The sequence below is a fragment of the Ambystoma mexicanum genome, chromosome 4q (genome assembly GCF_040938575.1).
Source record: "Ambystoma mexicanum isolate Mex_15411 chromosome 4q, UKY_AmexF1_1, whole genome shotgun sequence".
Lineage (NCBI taxonomy): Eukaryota > Metazoa > Chordata > Amphibia > Caudata > Ambystomatidae > Ambystoma > Ambystoma mexicanum.
The window spans coordinates 247,971,438-247,990,668 of record NC_090928.1 but is presented as its reverse complement, the minus strand read 5'-3'; the positions used below and the strand labels follow the sequence as shown (position 1 = coordinate 247,990,668).

Genomic DNA, 19,231 nt, shown 5'->3' with positions numbered 1-19,231 from the left:
GTAGCTTTCCCTGGGGGCAGATTTCTGCTCCTAGGAAGGGGTACATGAGATGCCACCATCCATTTGGGGTGGGGGGAGACCACTGCAAATATTGGCAGAGCCACCGCCCAAGCCTGGGGCAGTACGTTATACCGCCCCCCCCCGGGGGGCAGATGGCCACACACGTGCCCATCTGCCCCTAGGAAAGGGGAAAAATAAAACACATTATAACTTGTTTTGGGTGGGTGTGGGGAGCCACTGAACCACCATAGATGTTTTTAGTGGAAAGGAGGGTTGCCCTCTCCCCCAACCCCAAATGGATGGGGGCATCCCATGTAGCCCTCCCTCGGGGCAGAGGGAAATGTCTCTGAAATTTGGTGGAAAAAAAACACAATTTTCAGATATTTCACTCTGGCCACCCACTGAACCACACCGCCAACAACACATGTCCTACCATCCTGCATTCCCACAGGTGTCCTGATGAAAACGGTACCTCACATGTGTGGGTGCACCTGCCTTGGCGCAAAGGGAAAAGGCTAACCCACTGGTAACCCCAAGTCTTTTGGCAGAGCAGATTTTGCTCATGTGGACAACATACAGATTTGGGCCTAGGGTGTCGAAGCCACCAAGGAAAACAGGGAACCCCATGCATTTCCAAAAAGAGGACACCCGTGGGAATACACAGAGGTCTGACTTGCATGAATCACCCCAGAATGTATTACCCACAATCCCTGGCAAAGTCTGAAATTTAGTGAAAAAAACTACAATTTTCAGACATTTCCCTCTTGTCACCCACCGAAACACACTGCCAACTCCACATGTCCTACCTTCCCGCATTCCCACAGGTGTCCCAACGTAAACGGTACCTCACATGTGTGGGTGCACCTACCTGGGCGCAAAAGGAAAAGGCTAAACCACTGGTAACCCCCAAAGGGTTTGGGGAGACAACCTACAGATTTGGGTCTAGGGCGTCGAAGCCACGAAGGAAAACAGGGTACCCCATGCATTTCCGAAAAGAAGACTGGGAATCCACAGAGGTGTAACTTGCGTGAATCGCCCCAGAATTTATTCCCCACAATCCCAGACAAAGTGAAAATTGTGTTTTTTCCACCAAATTTCAGACTTTGTCAGGGATTGTGGCTTTTCCTTCGTGGCTTCGACACCCTAGGCCCAAATCTGTAGGTTGTCCACATGGAAAAAATTCCTGAAAATCTGCTGTGCGAAAAGACTTGGGGTTATCAATGTTTTAGGCTTTTCTCTTTGCACCCAGGTAGGTGCACCCACACATGTGAGGTACTGTTTTTGTCGGGATACCTGTGGGAATGCGGGAAGGTAGGCCATGTGTTGTTGGCTGCGTGTTTCGGTGGGTGACCAGAGAGAAATGTGCGGAAATTGTGGGTTTATTTTCTGTAATTTTCCCGATTTCCCCCCAAACTATGGAATCTTTCCCTACATAGTTGTTGCCTGACCTGTGCAAATCACCTCTTCCTAAACTTGGAATATTGTCTACTTTTCAGAAATGTATGCCGTTCTGGCTTTCCTACACTTTTCTTTATTCCGTCCACGCATGTCCTATTGGACAAAAAAAGCCAAAATCGCCTACATCTCACAAAACAGCTGATTAGCATATCAAAATATGTTATTTTGGTTTCCACTCAATCTGTTCATGAAAGCCTGGAAAATGGCCAATCCAGCACAGCAAACCATTTGTTCCTAGCTCCTACAAGAAAAACACCACAGGCTTCTTTGTACAACATTTTATTGGCATTTTCTGAAAAAAAAACAAATGTTCTCCTTTTAGGTTATTTTCTCTCACCCCCCCTACAGCAAACTAGGATTCCTGGGTGGCGTTACGACTGCCTACATGTGGGAAAAAAGGGGCCAACTTTGGCCGAGATATCTCATGCAACAAAGAAGTTACAAGGGATTGAATGGCGACATACCGAAATCACCAAAAAAAGCCTTGGCACTGGGGGGGAATACCCATGGCAGTTAAGGGGTTAAGACGGTAAAGCCCCAGAGGAGATATCATTTGTAAGGTAGCTCAGTTAGTTAATGCTCGAAATGCAGATTGTGCATAGGAATATGTAACACCTGTGTTCACTTCCTGGCTTAATCTTCCGATGGGATAATAGGCAGAGTGAATGCATTCAGCTTCCGATGCAACACTGCGTTATCCAGGTCAATTGGTTCAGATAAAGTGGTGGAAAACACTATTACTGTCGCTTTTTCTAATTAGCCAGATTTTCGTGCATTTTCTGGGTGGAGTTCAGGAGCCGAGTGGACATACCAGGACCTCCTGTATTTCCCGCTCCACCAGACAAATGTGGCCTTACTGCCAGCATGGGATCTGCTTGGAAATGAAACCTGTAAAAGCGGGCGGAGTCCAGAGGAAGCCATTGCCAATTCTGCCAGCAACCGCTAATTGCGCAAAGTATTTAAACTCTTCCAAAGTGGAAAAGCAATGTGATTTCACCTACCTTTTATGCTAAAATCTTCCATTTTGTGGCAGAAAAGTAAAAACGTGCGCCAATGAAAGTGGTCCACTTCATGCAGTTTACTTTGTGCCTTGATGCTTGGGGGTTTTGCGTGATGCTACACAGGTAATAAATAAATAAATACATTTAACATGACCCCAGATAAATGGCAATTCGTGATCAGAATGAGTGAGCATGGCATGTCGCTGGTAAGAGGGTGTCCTGTGCTTCTTAAATGCGTTAGCAAATGGCCTTAATTGCCATCTATCGTTAAGCAGGCGCTTAAACCCATCAGTTTGGATTACGCAATAATAAGTTGACAGAGGTATTTCAAATGGACAATTTCGCTCTTTGGGTGAAATTATCAAAGTGGGAGAATGTTGCCCAGCATGTGCCACTTTCTCTGCGGAGTGAATTGTGCCCAACTTGAGGAAGAAGTGTGAAAAACCCAAAAGGGCACTGTGCCCTGCTCTTTCTGCGTGTGTCTTCCCCACAGGGCGACTAATGCCGACTCAGTCATGGGTAAGTCTCAGGTAGCAAGCCTGTAACCTAGTTGATGTGGCAAAGGATTCCAGACTTCTGAGGCTGATAACATCAGTAGCATTGAGTTACGTGCCACCTGACAGATATGTGTGATAAAGTTGCAACGCAGAGTTGTTAGTGGGCTAAAGCATGAGGCAATGTGTGCCCACCCTCAAAGGGTACGTACAACCAAAAGTAATAGGCCCCTCCCCCATCATGGCTCTAGGGGCCAGGTTCCAAACCAGGGCAAGAGAACCCTCCAATCATCCATGCCCACGAGTAGGGTACCCCTCGTGCTCCAGGAACCCTGTTGAGCAACCTCTGTGCTTTCCAGGTGATACTAACGTTATTTAAAGCCAGAAGTCTAAAAGGTAATCGCTTAATTGCAGCTGGAAATTAGCTCCTGGCGTGATCAAAATGCCTTAACCAAGTGTGACATCATCCCCTTCATTTATAAGAAATATGTGTGTTCTTGCGTTTCTTCATCCACTGAATTACTGTTAGAAACAAAGGCAAGAGTTATCTCTTGTGTAGGCATTAGGAAGGCAGTTGCCAGCCTCTGGCATAATATGCCCATGTTCTTCCAATATTGGCTAGATGTTGCCCTCCTATGGCCAGGTAGAACCATCATGGCAGTGACTGGAAAATGCCTTTCCCCTGCAGACAGAAAAGCGGAAATAAGAGACCAATTCAAGATAGGGAACAAATAGAAGTTAAGACAGAGTGCAGCTGCCATTGCTGTGTTAGGGAGAATATGTTGAGTGTTCAAGCAAGGAGGTATCTATTAAGCAAGCAAGCCGTGAGACAAGGGAGAGGCAAATAAAGGCCAGAGGGGCTCTTTGAATAATGTAACAGGGCAGAGGACCCATGCTCTGCCGTCCTAGTAACATTTGAGAGAATCAAATAGATCAGGCTCTGCAGCAAATGTTAAATGAGAAAGGAACAGAGTCCAGCTCTGCATTCAGAATAACAAAGGCAAAGAAAGGCTAGGCTCTGAAGCCAGCATGAGATGGAATAAGAGGGACCAGACTCATCGTGAGAGGCTGGCCCGGCCCTCGCAGGGGCGCTAGAGGGGCAGCCCACATAGCGGGCTGCCCCTCTGGCCACCCCCCTGGGTCCACATACACCCCACCTACTAGGCATTCCCCGGGTCCGACACATCCGGCCGCAGACCTCGGGAGTGCTTATAAGGGGGTGGGCTTGCGATCACTCATCCTCCTTGTTTGCTGTACCCCCCCAAGAGGACAGTCAAAGCAGCAACATCACACACCTGGTCCCTCTACTCCCATAACAGGGCTTACTCAGAGGTACAAACAAGATTTCCTCTTTCTTTGAAACCCCTATCCTTCCATTCCAAGAGACACACATGTCGCCTTGCGCCACACAAAAAAAAGTAGCAACTTGCAGTTGGTAGAAAAGGCCGCAACTCCTTTATTTGGCAGGAGTCCAGTTACAGGTTATCTGCCTCTTAACGAGCTGGCGTCCGAACTGTGGCCCAATGGAAGTAATTGTTATTTCCTCTCTCTTACCATGAGCTCATAGTCAGATGATAAATCCAGAAATGCAACATACAAAGACATGTTCTTTGCTGCTGCATCCTTTAATTTTCTTCTGTTTTCTATTTTCTTTTCTCATACAGTGATATTTGTAATTTAATACGTACTGCTATTTTAATTCCAATTTTGTGAAAAGTCGAGTTCTTTGACTAAAACACAATAAATAAATAAATAAAGCAAAGTCCCCAAGATGTCCCCTGTCCCCCCCAGATTTTATGTGTCTCCTACGCCCCTGGTGTCGGTTTATAAATACAGATTTCTGTCCCTGAGTAGCCAATCGTTCAGATGGGGGTAGACTCGGATGCCCTCCTGGTACTGGTACCTCATCCACTTCTACTGCTGTTGGGAACCTGGTTTCCTCACTCTTCAGTGGGTGCAATTTGTACAGGAAGCCAGGTATGGATATATGTTCTAGGTCCGTCCATTCCCTTAAGATCTTATTCCTGATGTCCGGTATCATGGGGAGGACCACCTTTTGGATGTGTATATACCGGCATATCTTCGGATCCAGGGATTGAGTCACTGCTGCTTGCTCCTTGAATCCCATGGGCTGATAAATTTGCTCGAGCACCCACCTCCTCCCTGTCAAGATATTTCCTAGTGGCTTCTTCATCCTCATCTTTTGAGGAGGATGACAAACTGCTAGAAGCTGAGGAGTGTGTGGAAGATGAGGACAACTAGGATGAACAGGAGGGAGGGGAAGGCAACTTCTTTTTGTTCCCCTTCCTCTTTTTATGCTCTGCCATGATCTCTTTCGACAGTGGCTTCAGTTCCTTTCTGGTCATGGAACCTGACTTCTCCTCCACTGGAGTCTTCTTATTCTTCTTACTGCCATGTTTGGAGGAAGCAGTAGACTCCCACTCTTTGTGCTTTCTCTTCTTTGAGCATGTGCCCCTTTTCTTGTCGGGAGACGGACAATAATAGCATTGGGAAACCTCCTGCCACCCTTTTATAGTGCCCCTGTGTGTCTTATTATGCTTCAAAATGTTGCCCAGAAACCAGGACCAGGGAGCACACGTGTCCCTCCGGTATGAATGCTCCCCTGGTTGCCTAGTAACTAGGAAACACGAGCGTACTGCCACTCGGACGCGTCCCCATGCTGCCCCGCAACCCGGGATTGAGAGCGGGATGCGACTCTAAACATTGAGCTCCGGCGGTCTCTTTTTTTTTTTTTTCTTTCCTGATAACTCAGGGCAGGCACAGAACCCACTTTGGGAAAGATGATTCCTGGGAGCCATCCCAGGGAAGATCTGATGGAGCCAGATGCTGTTGGGTACTTCCCTTGTCACGGCCCTCGGTATCTGGCTCACCTCTGCCAGACCCCACAGTCCTTCAGGAGGCCTTACAGGCATCCTCGAGTCCCAGCTGTGCGCACGCCCTGCAGGAGGGTCGCCAGGACAAGGATCACCAGCAGTTCCTCCTGTTTGCCCCACATTGAGAAGAGGCCTAAGTCTTGGCAGGGACAAAATAAATGGGGTCTCATGGGTAAAGGTAGGGGTTATACCTCCTAAGGGAGAGTGGAGCCAGCAGGAGTAAAGGCTTGAAAAGAATGTTTCTTGGAGGGCGGAGCCTCTCAAAGGTAAGTACTGCGACGTGAAATAGAGGGACGTGGAGGCAATGGTGTGGGGGAAGGTGACAGAGGCTTTCCATAAAAGATTAGCTTTCAAGTGGCAGTGCTGATAATGCCCAGTAGCATGTTGATGGGTGATCGTTTCTCACCCTCAACATTAAGTTGGTAATCACTGCCTTATAGGGTACTGTTATGTTGCACTTTGGAGGAATTAAAGAATATTCAAGCATCTAAAAATAAATTCTGGAAAATCAATTTGGAATTGAAGGGTGCAGTTCATCTAGGTAGACGAGTACTGATTGTGAACGTAATGTGTATAGAACTATTGATTGATTCCCTTTTGAGATGTTGTATCAGATTGCATCGGAACCATCAAGCAACAGTAGCGTTCAGTTTGGCATGCAAGCACAAACACATTTGACAATGTCAAATACAGTGAACATGTGAATAGACTGAGGGTTATGTTGGTTGCAGAAGAAGATGCACAGCGACCCAAACACCTCAAATTGAGCAAAGCAAAGGGATCGAGACATGAACAAGGGAAACCCCTAAATCCCCCCCTTAAAAAAGCCATTATAACTTAGATAAATGTCATTCAAACACAATCCGCGACGAAGAACCAGATACCTCCCGAAGAAAAATAAACTCCTAAAAGAAACACCAGTTCAAACAAAAAAATCCAAAATCCAACAGGTATATCCAGGACATTTAAGTACATCTCAAGAGCCATGTTGTTTCTTTTCATTCAGACGCAAACTGTAATCCATAGAGGGAAACCATAAAATGAGAAAAAAACAGCATCCTCCACCTAAAAGGTTAGTCCAAATATAAACCTCCACATGTGAATTCAGATGTGGTCCCACAATCAGAAAAAATACAAATGATCAGAAGAAGTCATTGAAATATTTCATTCAAGGCAAATGGACAGCAGAGAAGTGAAAAGGAACGAAGCAAATGGTTTTACCCAGTCAAAAAAAAAAAAGCTACTAGACCATTGGGAATAAAATGACAGGCTATCATGTGTAGACATTCAAGCGCTCTTGCTAACCAAAAGACCAGACCACCCAAAAAAGGGACACTCAAAAGTATGTAGAAGTTTGCAGTAAGTAAATCTCGACCAAAAAATGCCAATATTTGCAACTTGTCTATTTGGCTGACTTTTAGACTCATTCCGCTATTCACCAATCCTTAAAAAATTGCAGTTGTAAATTACTGTATATTTGTGATAACCCGAGGGCATTGTGCATCTTTTTATCAGGGGAAGTTGCCTCCGTACAAGGATCATCTTTCGATTTGAGGAAGCCGGTGGTGCTTGCAGCGCAAATCAAGAAGTTTCAGATTGATGGCTTTGACCACAACTTTTGCGTCAATCTGCAAAAAGAGCAACGTTACTCTGCCAGGTAAGTAGAGGACAGCTTGTACTTGCCAATTATTTTTTAAAAAGCTTCATTTAATTTACATGTGAATCCGTCTCTTGTGTTTGGATGTTTATAGCGTGTGCTGCAGAAAGCACCACCAAAAGAAGGACACTAGGACGCCATTTTGTTCCTAAAACATCAAATATAGTATAATTTTAAGAGAGAAGGGAGTCAAAGTGATGCTTTACTTGGGAGGAATACATTCGTGCACTGGTCCTGCTCCATGTTGAGTGACAGAGGAGGACATTTTGTTACCCCATGTCCAGCAGTGGACTGACCTATAGAGAACTCTGGAGATTTTCTGGTAGGCCTCTGCACCCTGGTCCGCCTTTGTGTGGTAACCTATTTTATTCCAAATTTTCTCATATGAAAAGGGTTGGTCTTGCTGAAAATGTGTAATGTGGGGCCACTTTGAAAATTATTTTCAGGGCCTTTTTTGGTTCCCAGACCACCCCTGCGGCCACTTCCTCCTCTCCTTCAGTCTTCTGGCCGGCCAACAGGCCATTAGTATGAACTGGGAAGCAGGGTCCTTCTAGTATATATTTGTCCTGATGACTTTTGGGACATAGCCATGCCATTAATTCCAGGAAGAGGTGTCCTACGTTTGACCATACTATTTTTATTGTATTGCTATACTTCTCAGTATCTTTGCATATCACAACCTTCCTCTGTAGTCGAGAAACTGTGATGGTACCGGAGCTACTGAAAACCCCTGTATTACCCGCACAAAGATGGCACTCGAGTTCTGGCAAAGTTCCAGCTGAGGAAATGAAAGCTTGGTGACTGGAACTTGAAAAGTAGAATTCAAGCTTTGATTTGCCCCTCAACTGCCAGCCTATTATGCAAGTCTATGCAAAAAGGACGAGCCATACTCGTCCTTTGCACTTTGGTCACACTTTTCAATTTCTTCCCAAATCATCTATACACTCGCTTTGCATCTCATAGCCATGTATTCGATGGAGGATCAATTACTTTTTCAATCACGGCCATCCTGTGTTAACGGACAGCCAGAGTTGGTTGAGTTAACTTTGATGCTCTTGCGTCGTATACCTACATTTCACCGAATACAATTTTACCTACGTTTATTTCACCAAAAATGGTAAGTAAAGTATTATATGTATAGTGCATAATAGGTGGGGTGAGGGTTAAGGGTATAAGTTAGGCTAGGGAGGGGTGAGGGGAGAATGCGGGGGTCTCCCACCACATTATAGCAAAAAAAAGTAGAAACTGTAAAAACTTTGGTTAAATCTCCATTAGATAAAATATTTTCGAATAAATCACATACATCCCTCTTGAGTTACAGACAAAAGCACAATCCCCTGCTTTTGACATGTGTAGCCACCAGAGAGAAACGAACATAATATCTTTACACAATAATGTTTTGCAATGGAAAGACAGAAGGCAAACTCATCTCCAATACGATCTCCCGTTGTTGCCACAAAGTAATTTACTTTGTGGAAATTACTTCGAAGATACTTCGAAATGTATATGTGTTTGTGGATTATGGAGTAAAAGCAGGGTGGGGAGGGGTTTGGGTAGGGGTTTTAATGAAGGTAAAGAAGGGGTCTTTGGGGGGACCCCCCCATAAAAAAACCATTTCGAAAGTCACATTTCGAAGTAATTTCCACATTGTAAATTACCACAAAGTAATTTACTTCGTGGAAAAGACATGGAACCCAACAGAGCGTTTGATGTTCCTTGTGTATTTTTCTGTTTTCTCAAAGATATTCTTTTTCCAAGAATCAACTAAGCAAACATTGAACATTCTAGTTTAAGTATTGGTATTACATTTTCATTGTAGAAAGCTAGCATACATAGTAAACATAGATATCTGTTCAGTAGGGCATAGGTGGGCGTAGGTAAAAACCTTAGATACAAGGTCTCCCAACCGTTTCACTGTCCAAGGTTTGTTGTGTAGCACACTTAAGAAATTGCAGTTTATCGTGTAGACAAATGTAACGTTTCCCTTTTGAAAAGACGCTGATGCAAACACACATTTGTCACTTTTCAGTTTTGCTTAGACGAGCAAAGACAGTGTAATATAGTAGCACAATATTGTCATGGTAAGTAGAACTGTAGAGAAAGTGAACATGCCTTACAGCCAGGGGACATGAGGTTTTAGAAAAAAAGAGTACTAGGCTCGGTCAACCTTGGAGGTGAAAATTGGAATACAAAAGCAACATATTTGGGAGCTCTGCTACTCGCAATCAAGTTTATTCTCAACCAAAGAAATTGGAAAGGGGGTTTAGGTAACAGTAGCCAACAAAACAAAATTGTCCTCCTTGGCAATAATGCAAAACAATGCAGTCTTTATTAGACCTGGAGGGGCCCGCCTCTTGCTAAACCACCTGACTAACAGTTCACACAAGCAGCAGGAGTAGGTTGTGGTGATGAGAGAAGATGCCTGCTGTGTTGGTTAAGTGGGATTGGGAGAGTTGATGCGCTTAACCCTTTCACCTCTGGCTGGGTCATGTTGCAGAATGGTGCTCAGCAAGCAGTGTAGAGTTGTCAAAGATGAGCCTGCAAACGGGCATGCCTCTTTGCCACTTGGCACAAGAGCTGCCCGCACTTGGCTCTCTGACTTCTAGGCAGAGCGTAGACTGGTCACGTGGGAGACAGACAGCCAATCATGTGCCTTTTCCCGGTAGCACTGAGGTGGAAGGGAGCAGGCAGCACAATGGAGGCTGTGAACTGAGTGCCAGGTGTGCAGGCAGCCTTTTCCTGTCATTTTCTTCTCCACCAGGACAATGCTGGAAAAACGAAGATTCTGTTGATTTCGTTTTTCTCTCTGTGTGCGATAGCAAAGCTCGAGGCTGGTTGTGTGAGCGGTGCTTGCCAAATAAGCTCTGTCTGTGTGGCAAATATGAGATGTTATTGTCTACAGGTGGCCATGAATCATGCTGTTCCCATGTTCATCTTGTATCCAGGCTTGCAACATTATGTGTTACTACTGACTTCTGCAATTGTATTCGCTCTCCCCTCTTGCTTCTCCACTCTTTTTGACTGCTTACTCTCTGTTCGCTCCTCCTCCCCCTTTCTCCCTTTTCCTGTCTCCTCCCCTCCTCCCCTTACTTTCTTCTATGCACTTACCTAGTACGATAGCAACCTTGTCTGTCTCCTTCCCCGTCCCCTTACTTGTCCCACCCACCCACCCCCCAGCCCGATCTGAAATGTCTTCAGGTCTAGTACGATAGTCGCTTGTTTTGTTCCTCACCTCCCTTTCTGCACCCCTCTTCCTCAACTTTTGTTTTCTCCGGCTCCACCAGAAATGTCGTCAGGCCTATTACGGTAGTCGCCGGTCTGTTTCCATTTCCTTCTCACTCTCCCCCCTCCCTTCCGTATCTATGGGCCTCATTACGAGTCCGGCGGTAATCGTGCCGGAAAAAACGGCAGGTTACCACCGGACCTGTATTACCATTCCGCCTCCGTGATTCCCGGAATCTCTGGGGCATTACGACCCCGGTGATCCGGAAATTCCGGAGGTGGCATTCTGTAAGTCCCCATTCCCATCGAGCCCCATAGGACTCCATGGGGATGGGGACAATGGAAACACTGGTTCCGTCTATGACAGAGCCGGTGTTTCCATGTCCGCCTGCAGGCAGGTGGTGTAAATCGCGCCAGGTCAGACCTAGCAGGAGTGACACCTCCTGCCTGCAGGAGTCTTAATCAGACGGTCTGGAAAGAATGGTGGCGGCAGTTATACTGCCACAGTTCTTTCCGTACCGGCAGGGTCTTAATGAGGAGCTCTTGCACTATCTGAAATGTCGTCAGGCCGAGTACGATAGTTAATTTCACTTCCTTACTGTTCATGGTCTGTAAGAATGTCATTGTATTTTCCCTTGTTCCCTCCCTTGCCTTGAAGCGCTTTGAAACACATTGTGTACAGGCGCTATATAAATAAACTATATCATATCATATCATACTTTTGGGAGGTTGAAATTCCACATGGCCAGCAGAACCTGAAATTCCAGGATTAGGCCCCCATGCAAGATCGATCACCTATTTTCAGGAGCTGCCTGTGAAACACTGAAAATCAGAGCCTTTTTACATTGGTTGATAGCCTGTAATTTAGGACAAAATGCGTTACATCCAGTCAGTAAAGGTGGTAACACAGGTAGCTGGCTTGAATGTCTGGTACAACAGCGCTTCAGGCACGGATCCCGTGCAATTCTGTGAACAGTTTTGGTGATGGGCAATGCCTTCTGGCATGAGATGGTGATCCTGTTACTATTTTGGTGAGCAACTGAAGCCAAAATATAACACAAAGGAAACGGGCTACGCCACCCTTTCTCATGTCTGTTGATGAGCTCGAGTTTTGGAGACAACTGATATACAACAATTATCAGCACGCATAGAGAAATAAAGAAACATTTAAATATGCTATATTCCAATGTGAAAACATATATAAACAGTTTTACAAAAACACATACATCCATCTTTAAAAAAATGTAGATCAATCAATATGTATAAATGGACAGCCACTGGAGAGCTGAAATAAAATCTGAACATATTTCATATAAACACCAGTTACCACACAATTGAAAACACTTCATAAAGTGAAGTTAGTAAGAATGTGACAGAAATCCCACCATTACTATCTGGTCAGCCCTCAATGGTCTAAAGAGAAAGAACCTTGCCTATGCTGTACTCTAGGTACAATAGATACAGTATTTCTTATTTTCACACTTATACAGGCTGCATCCTCATATCTATCAGATATTTTCTATAAGTTCGGGCAAAACAATCACTTAAATCGGGGGAGGCTGACTTGTCAAAGAATACATCAGACCATAAGTCGACACACTTTTTCTCCAGCCTCTGGGGGTGGGGGGCGGGGGGGCTGTGCCTATCATCAGCACCCATATTTGATTATTCCGAGGGGACCTTCATCAGGACACCCAACTTGATGTCGATGCAGATGTAATTTCACTCTCTTGAGAAACTCCTCCAGTTATACGCTCCTATCAACGTGTCTTGGACTATTAGCACGGCAAAAATCTCAGGTGTTAGTCATTCCTTGCTATTGGGGATCTCAAATAGCAAGAAATATCTCAAAACCAGGTGCACTGCACCTGACAGTATTTCCATTTATTTTCCGTTTTCATGCGCTGTTTACGATTTTCCATTCACGACTGTGACTTCAGTACCAGACAGCGGGAGCTCGCCTCGGGCGTATAAACACCCCCCCCTCCTGTTTTCTGTGTGTATATGTTTTCATTTTTCAGTATAGCATATTAAAAGGTTTCTATATTTCTCTGACTATGTGTGCTGATAATTGGTGTATATCAGTAGTCCCCATAGCTCGAGCGCATCAACAGATGTTAGAAAGGGTGGGGTTGCCTGTTTCCTTGTGATATATTTTGGATTGTTTCTTCCCCTCTGAAACAGGCCTCTCCGGATCAAAAAAGTGGGAAGTACCCAGGATATACTTTATGAGCAGCTAAAGCCTCCATCTTCAGGGCTTTCTTGGAGGATGTTAGGCGCTGTAGGTCCCTCTGGTGTCCATTCCCTGATTCCCTGTATGTTGTCCTACAATTACAGGATCATTGATCCAATTACACATATGTAATGCCAACCTAATTATATATATTTCTCAAGAGGATTCCTAATAGGGTTATTAGCAGGGAACATATAAAAAGCTGTACAATCCCATGTTAACATGAGTTTGAAAAAGATAACATTGTGTCAGAAAGAGTGGGAAATGTTGATTGTTACATAAATGTGCTCTTTTTGGGAGTTTGCTATTTGCCTAAAATCAAGGGATGTCACACAATTAATATTTCAACATCGAGATAGAGAAAGGGTACTGACAGGTTTCACTAATCAAGGTGGCCTAGTGATCCATCTGTTACATAAAAAACAATGTTATTGTGTATCAAAAAACTATTTAAAATCAACAATTACATTTCTCACACATTTAAGTTCATAAATTGGTGATCAATCATTTGGATTGGTGAAATAGGAATAATGCAAACACTTGGTTGTCATTTATCAAGAACAAAGTGTGTGTATCAAGCACGATCACTATGCACACATGAATCAGGCTGTTATTATACACTCTGGTACTATTTACTCCTATGTACTACTCCATAGGACATACTCTCAACATGTTTCTGTTCTATGATAATCAATATTGAACATTCTTCAGGAGGAGTTATAGTTTCCTATTAAAGGTGCCCATCTGCTGTGTCTGTTAAAAATGCGTAACCTGTCAAGGTAAAGAGACAGGAAATAGAGTAAGCTATTGTTGCTTGCATTCTATTTAGGTTCTGATATTGAACATAGAGCCTGTAACCTTGGTTGGCTCTTGTGGGGGCGAACAACTGTGTATTCATTGTAACAGGACTGCTTTGTCGTCCTTTGTTGCCTGTAGCAAGAAAAACATAAGAAGATGCGCTTCAGTCGCTTATCTTGAACACTAATGCTCTCATCATGCCACAGCAGGAAAAACACTCTCATGTTGAGTCCATAAACTGTGTGACCCACCTGTTGTGTTGATGTCTCCTTCAAGAGTCAGATTGGATTTCTTTTTGATTTTTGCAATTTGCTCTGGTTATCGTGTTGTGGTGGACATCATTCTGTATCTGTGATCCCTATTACAACATATTAAATGGAGTAAGGAGGGGTGTTTGACCCGTGGGTGGTTTACATTGATCCAGTGTACAACCACGTATTTATACAGGCAATTTATACAGGCATTGTCTATTGGTTACCTTATTTGAGTTCTTGTGTCAGCTTGGACAGTTCTGTAGTCTCGGTTCGTCTATTAGTGTAGGTACAGCGCGTTTTCACTATTCTTGCGCCGTCCTCCGATCGCGCCGTTTGCTGGAAAAGTGTAACGTATTTTTAAGAAATGCCGCAAGGCAGACTATAGGTTTAGGAGCGGCGGATTCCCACTTCGTGTGCTCGCTAGTTACCTTAATTGATAAGCGTTCTTCGTACTGGTGGCTGCTGTCAGGATCAGGTGCCCGGATCGAATGCTTTAGCGATGTCTCTCTCTAAGATGTGCCGGTCGCGTCTCTGTGTAGTTGTTAGCTTGTGATTCTAAATGCGGCATTGTGGTTGCCTAGGGAACGTGGCGTCTCACTAGTTCTCAGTCTGTTTTCTAAACGAGGACGCTGTGGGTGCCGTGGGGCACCATTATTAAGTGGCGTCTTCTGTAGATACCGGAGTAGGCACACATAGTGACCCCACTTAGATTACTTGTCTTGTCAAGATTCCATGTGGCCCAGTATGCCACAGTCGAGTGACCTCCACACGTGGGTACCGGGCGTTGCTTCCTGGTTACACAATGTAGATCCAGTTCTGGTGTCATACTGTGGATGAGCTGTGGGTGGTATCTTTAACCTCATCAAAGTATGGCCAAATGTCCTTGTGTCTTAATTGGCCCATTACCTTGTGTCTCAAAACCCAGCAGTAGTCTCTAAAACCAGTGATACCAGTTTTCTTCCGGGTGTGATGGTCATGTCAATCTCTTCATGGTGCATTCTTGGCATTGTTTATCTTTTGATTTTGTGCCACTCAATGGATTCATTTAGTCTTCTTGTGTCACTTTGCATGATATATATCATTTCCTGTTCTATTTTTAGTAATCTTTCTTCCATTTGGGTTGAGTTGTCGCCCTTCAGGACTTGTAATATAGTCCATGAAAAGTCTTCATGGCTGTGATTGTTCGTCATGAAGTGTTTCACAATCAGGGCTTTCTCCGTCTTGTTGCGCAGGCAGCTGTGATGTTCAATGATCCATGTCTTGATTTTCCTATTGGTTTTTCCCGCATATGCAACGCCACATGGGCAACGGATGAGATATGACTCTTCTGCTGCCATTTTCTGTTAGTGCCTATGTCTATCTCTTTGCTCTTGTTGGTCAGTTTACATACTCCACAGGTGCCACCTGGGTAGTGTCCAATCCCCCATAAAGTGGTGATGTTCTGCGTGCGGGTGATGTTGGTTCTGAGTTTACTACTGCTCACCCTGTTGCCTATAGATGTGCTCTTCTTATAGGCAAAGATAGGTGGTGGGATTGAGTTCTTGGTGATCTTGAACGTTTTCCAATGTTTTTGGATAATGTTTCTTATTCTGAGGCTCTGATTAGTGAAGGTGTTCACGCATACTAATCTCTCTTCCTTGGGTTTACCAATTCTTGTTTCCAACAGTGCTTCCCTGTTGTTGTTAAAAGCTTTTTTCACAATTATTTTAGGGTATCCTCTTTGTCTGAGTTTGGTGGTTAGTTTCTGAGCTTCGTCTTCATAGGTAGTGGTTTCTGAACTGTTTTTTTTTGTTTTAGAAACTGTCCGAACGGGAGATTGTCCCGTAGGTGTTTGACATGGTGACTAGAATAGTCTAGAAGTTAGTTTTTATCTGTCGGTTTGAGAAATGGCTTGACATTGAGGGTACCGTTTTGGTGGAAGATGGTGATGTCTAAGAAATTAGTAGTATGGTCACTTAAAGACATGGGGCCTCATTACGACCCTGGCGGAGATCGTGGTGCAATATGCACCATGGAGCACGGCGGAAAGCTGCCAATACCGCCATGGGGGTTGGCGGATTTACCACCCCATTCCGACCTTGGCGGGGCGGTAAATCCCCAATCCCCATTTTACCCTTCCCCATTCCCATTTTTGCCCCATAGGGTATAATGGGAGTGGGGAAGGCGTTAATTACGCCACCGTAAAATACGGTGGCGTAATTAACAACAAGGTCCCGTAGCGCCATGGATTTCTCCGCCCGGAAAAACCAGGCGGAAAACGGCTCCATGGCGCTACGGGAACTCGTAGTAGGGCGGAAGGGTCCGCCGCGAATACCGCTGGCGTAAACCCACTCCGCCAGGGTCGTAATGAGGCCCATGGTGAATTGGAGGTGTGGATTGAGAGTATTGACCCAGGCGAAAACAAATGTGTTGGCTGTCTCGATTGACCCTTCCCAGATTACAAGGATATCGTTGATGTAACATTAATTAATGCCATCAGATTTTGCCTTGATGCCATCAGATTTTCCTTTTCCAGTCACAACTTTCTTGCTGTCTCAAATTTGGAAACTTGCCAAAGAAATGCAAAAGCAAAGCAGCACCATGCTCATTTAAAAGCTTTTTGGGAGATGTATTCATTGGGCCAACATGTGCTGTTTCAGGGCCAAGTCATTATACAATGGTGCAGAGGCATCCAGAATTCTTCAGAAAGCACAGCAGATGATAGTAAATATGAAAGAAATACTACATGAAATCAATTGCCTTCCATCGCATGTGGTGCAATATTATGTCCAACTTCCGTCCTCCATGGTGCCAGTCATCTGACCCGGTGTGCAGCCAGAAAAATAGCCTAGGCCATTATAGCAGAACGTTCTGCTGTAGAGGATACACGGGCAAATTGCATTCTAAGGAACACTGCCCTCAAAGTGTGTGTGTGTGCGAAGACCCGTGGAGAAGCTGGTAAACGAAGCCGTGCAGTGCGATATCAGGAAATGTGTGACACGGAGCTACCCGGCAGTGAGGACAGGCAAATCCCAGAGAGGAGAAGACTGGAACTACTCGTAGAGAAGGTTAGAGTGGGAAACACAGGAAACAGAAGAACCAATGGGGAGGACTGAGCAGAGCAGTCAGAGAGAGAGCTGATGATGGATAGAGGTGCAAGGGGGGATACCCGAGCGAGGTCCAGATTTGGAGGAAAAACAACAAAGGTTAAATCCATTGGCTAATTGCTACATTGAGTATAAACACTGCCGTAGGAATATTAGAGTACAAGTTCCTAGAATGCAGCGCCAAAGACCCATTGAAACGACATGATGCATGCTGGGATTTGAATGAAAAGTCCCTACAGTGAACTGGAAAAACCCAATTGAGAAGAAAGAGTACTTCATCACAATCCCACATTTAGAAGTCCCATGTTTGAGATATGTAGATGGAATTGGGGAAGCCATGGGGCCGGGAACCATCACCGGCTACATGAAGTAGGCAGCCAAGGAGATATCTGGGGATACTCCAGATTCCCCAGTCCATCCCTAGCCTGTTGTGCTTAGCAATATTGCCAACCACCTGTGATCACCTGATCAAGTCTATAAACCATATATATCTGGGCCAAAGCGTGAGTGCCTATGGAACGCTCTACCTTTCCCTTTGGGTGCTACTTCCACCCGTGTGATCTACACAGGCATCGCAGACTATGCTCAAGAGCTTTTCAGCAAAACACTAGAATCCACTACGGTCTGGGACCAAGACATTGTGGTCGAAGGCAACGAGCGCAAGTTCCGACATGTTTTACATTAATGACATTGAGCATTGTATTTTCCTAAGGAAGTGTCAAGCGGTGTCTGCCATATGTGCGCGCACCATTGAGCCTGTAAGCAGGGAACTCTGGTACACTTAGAGGACTGCTAGAGTAATGTCAGGAGCCAAGGAGTTGGCCTGCTGCAATAGCAAAGCAAGTGTGGCAAGCAAGATTACGGATTGGCCTTTTCATGTTTCGGTTAATGCCTCACCACACACATGTGCAAACAAAAGAGGAACAGCTGAGAAAATGCATATGAATTCAGATATCTCATCCCCGCACTCAGCAAAGGGGAAGACACAGAGAGCGTGGTTTGGCAATTTGCTGCCCCATAAACTTTCGAGCATATAAAACTTTCCAGCATCCTGTGCTGGATGAGGGTATTAGTGGGTGGAGTTGGAACGTGCTGAAAGTGTGAGGAGCAGTGAGGAGGTTATAGTTCAAAGCAAGGAGGAGAAGGGAAGCACAGTAGGTGTAGCGGTTCACGCAGGAGCCAGAAGAGGAGTAGACCGAAAAGAGGTTGAAAAGATCTGGAAGGAGTAGAGTAGAAAAATGAGGGGGATAAGAGATTGTTTTACATGGTCTCCCTTGACAGTGAGCATATAAGGAATACATGATGGCAAGTTTTATGTAGTTAATTGACTGCGGTCATTCTAGAATGGAATTGAGTATGTGTTCGCTTTAAATGTAATAGCAGTCAGTATCCATTTAGAGAAGGTTGAGGGAGGTTGTCTCCTGAGGGGCCCTCATACCTATGAACCAAGCCTGACTTGGCATGAAATAAATCAAGCTCTAACTCACCTGCCTCCTCGTCTTGATATTAGTGGCGACAAGTGGTTAAGTGAGGCCCCCAGCGTCTCGCAACATCGACTGTACACAGTTTCCGAGGTGCTGGAGCTGCTGCCATGTATTGTGGGGCCTTACAAGTGCTGGGGGTCCAGCACCTTTGTGGATTGCCAGGATCACCCGGCTTACTGTTGCTGCAGGGTGGGACTATGGTGGCCCATGGGGACATAGGCCTGGGGTGCCGGGGGCACTGTGGATGCCGGGAGGATCCTGGATGGAGGTTGGCCTGGGCGGACGGAGGCCAGCATGCTGATCTGGGGGCCCAGACCAGTGACATCTGCAGGACCGTGATCACACGGTGTGGGCCTGCTGGACCATGATCACATTGCATGGGCCTGCAGGTCTGAAATGAGAGACAGAGCCAACAGTTCCATTGTTGGAGTCTGCAGCCGTTCTGAGGCATGTGCATGCAAGAGCTCCTTTTAATAGGTCGGGCCATGACAGTCATGGCCCATCTTAAAAGGGAAATACACTTGGGAGGGTCGCACATAACACCAGGGACACTGGCAGCAAATCACCCCACGGTGCGGAGTGTGCCACCTACGTGGCTGGGCTTGCTGCATGCTCTCTGACATGGGGCAGGGGGCTGCAGGCATGTAGAG

The 19,231-nt window shown here is 45.3% G+C and overlaps 1 protein-coding gene across 3 annotated transcripts in view; it reads left to right on the top strand.

The window, feature by feature from the left end:
• GALM (galactose mutarotase) overlaps nucleotides 1–19,231 on the top strand; it is a 343,990-nt gene that overhangs the window by 229,446 nt on the left and 95,313 nt on the right. For all 3 annotated transcript variants that reach the window (XM_069607805.1, XM_069607807.1, XM_069607808.1), the window contains exon 6: nucleotides 7,363–7,504. In XM_069607805.1, the coding sequence (XP_069463906.1) occupies nucleotides 7,363–7,504 (142 nt within the window). The remainder of the gene's footprint in view (nucleotides 1–7,362; nucleotides 7,505–19,231) is intronic.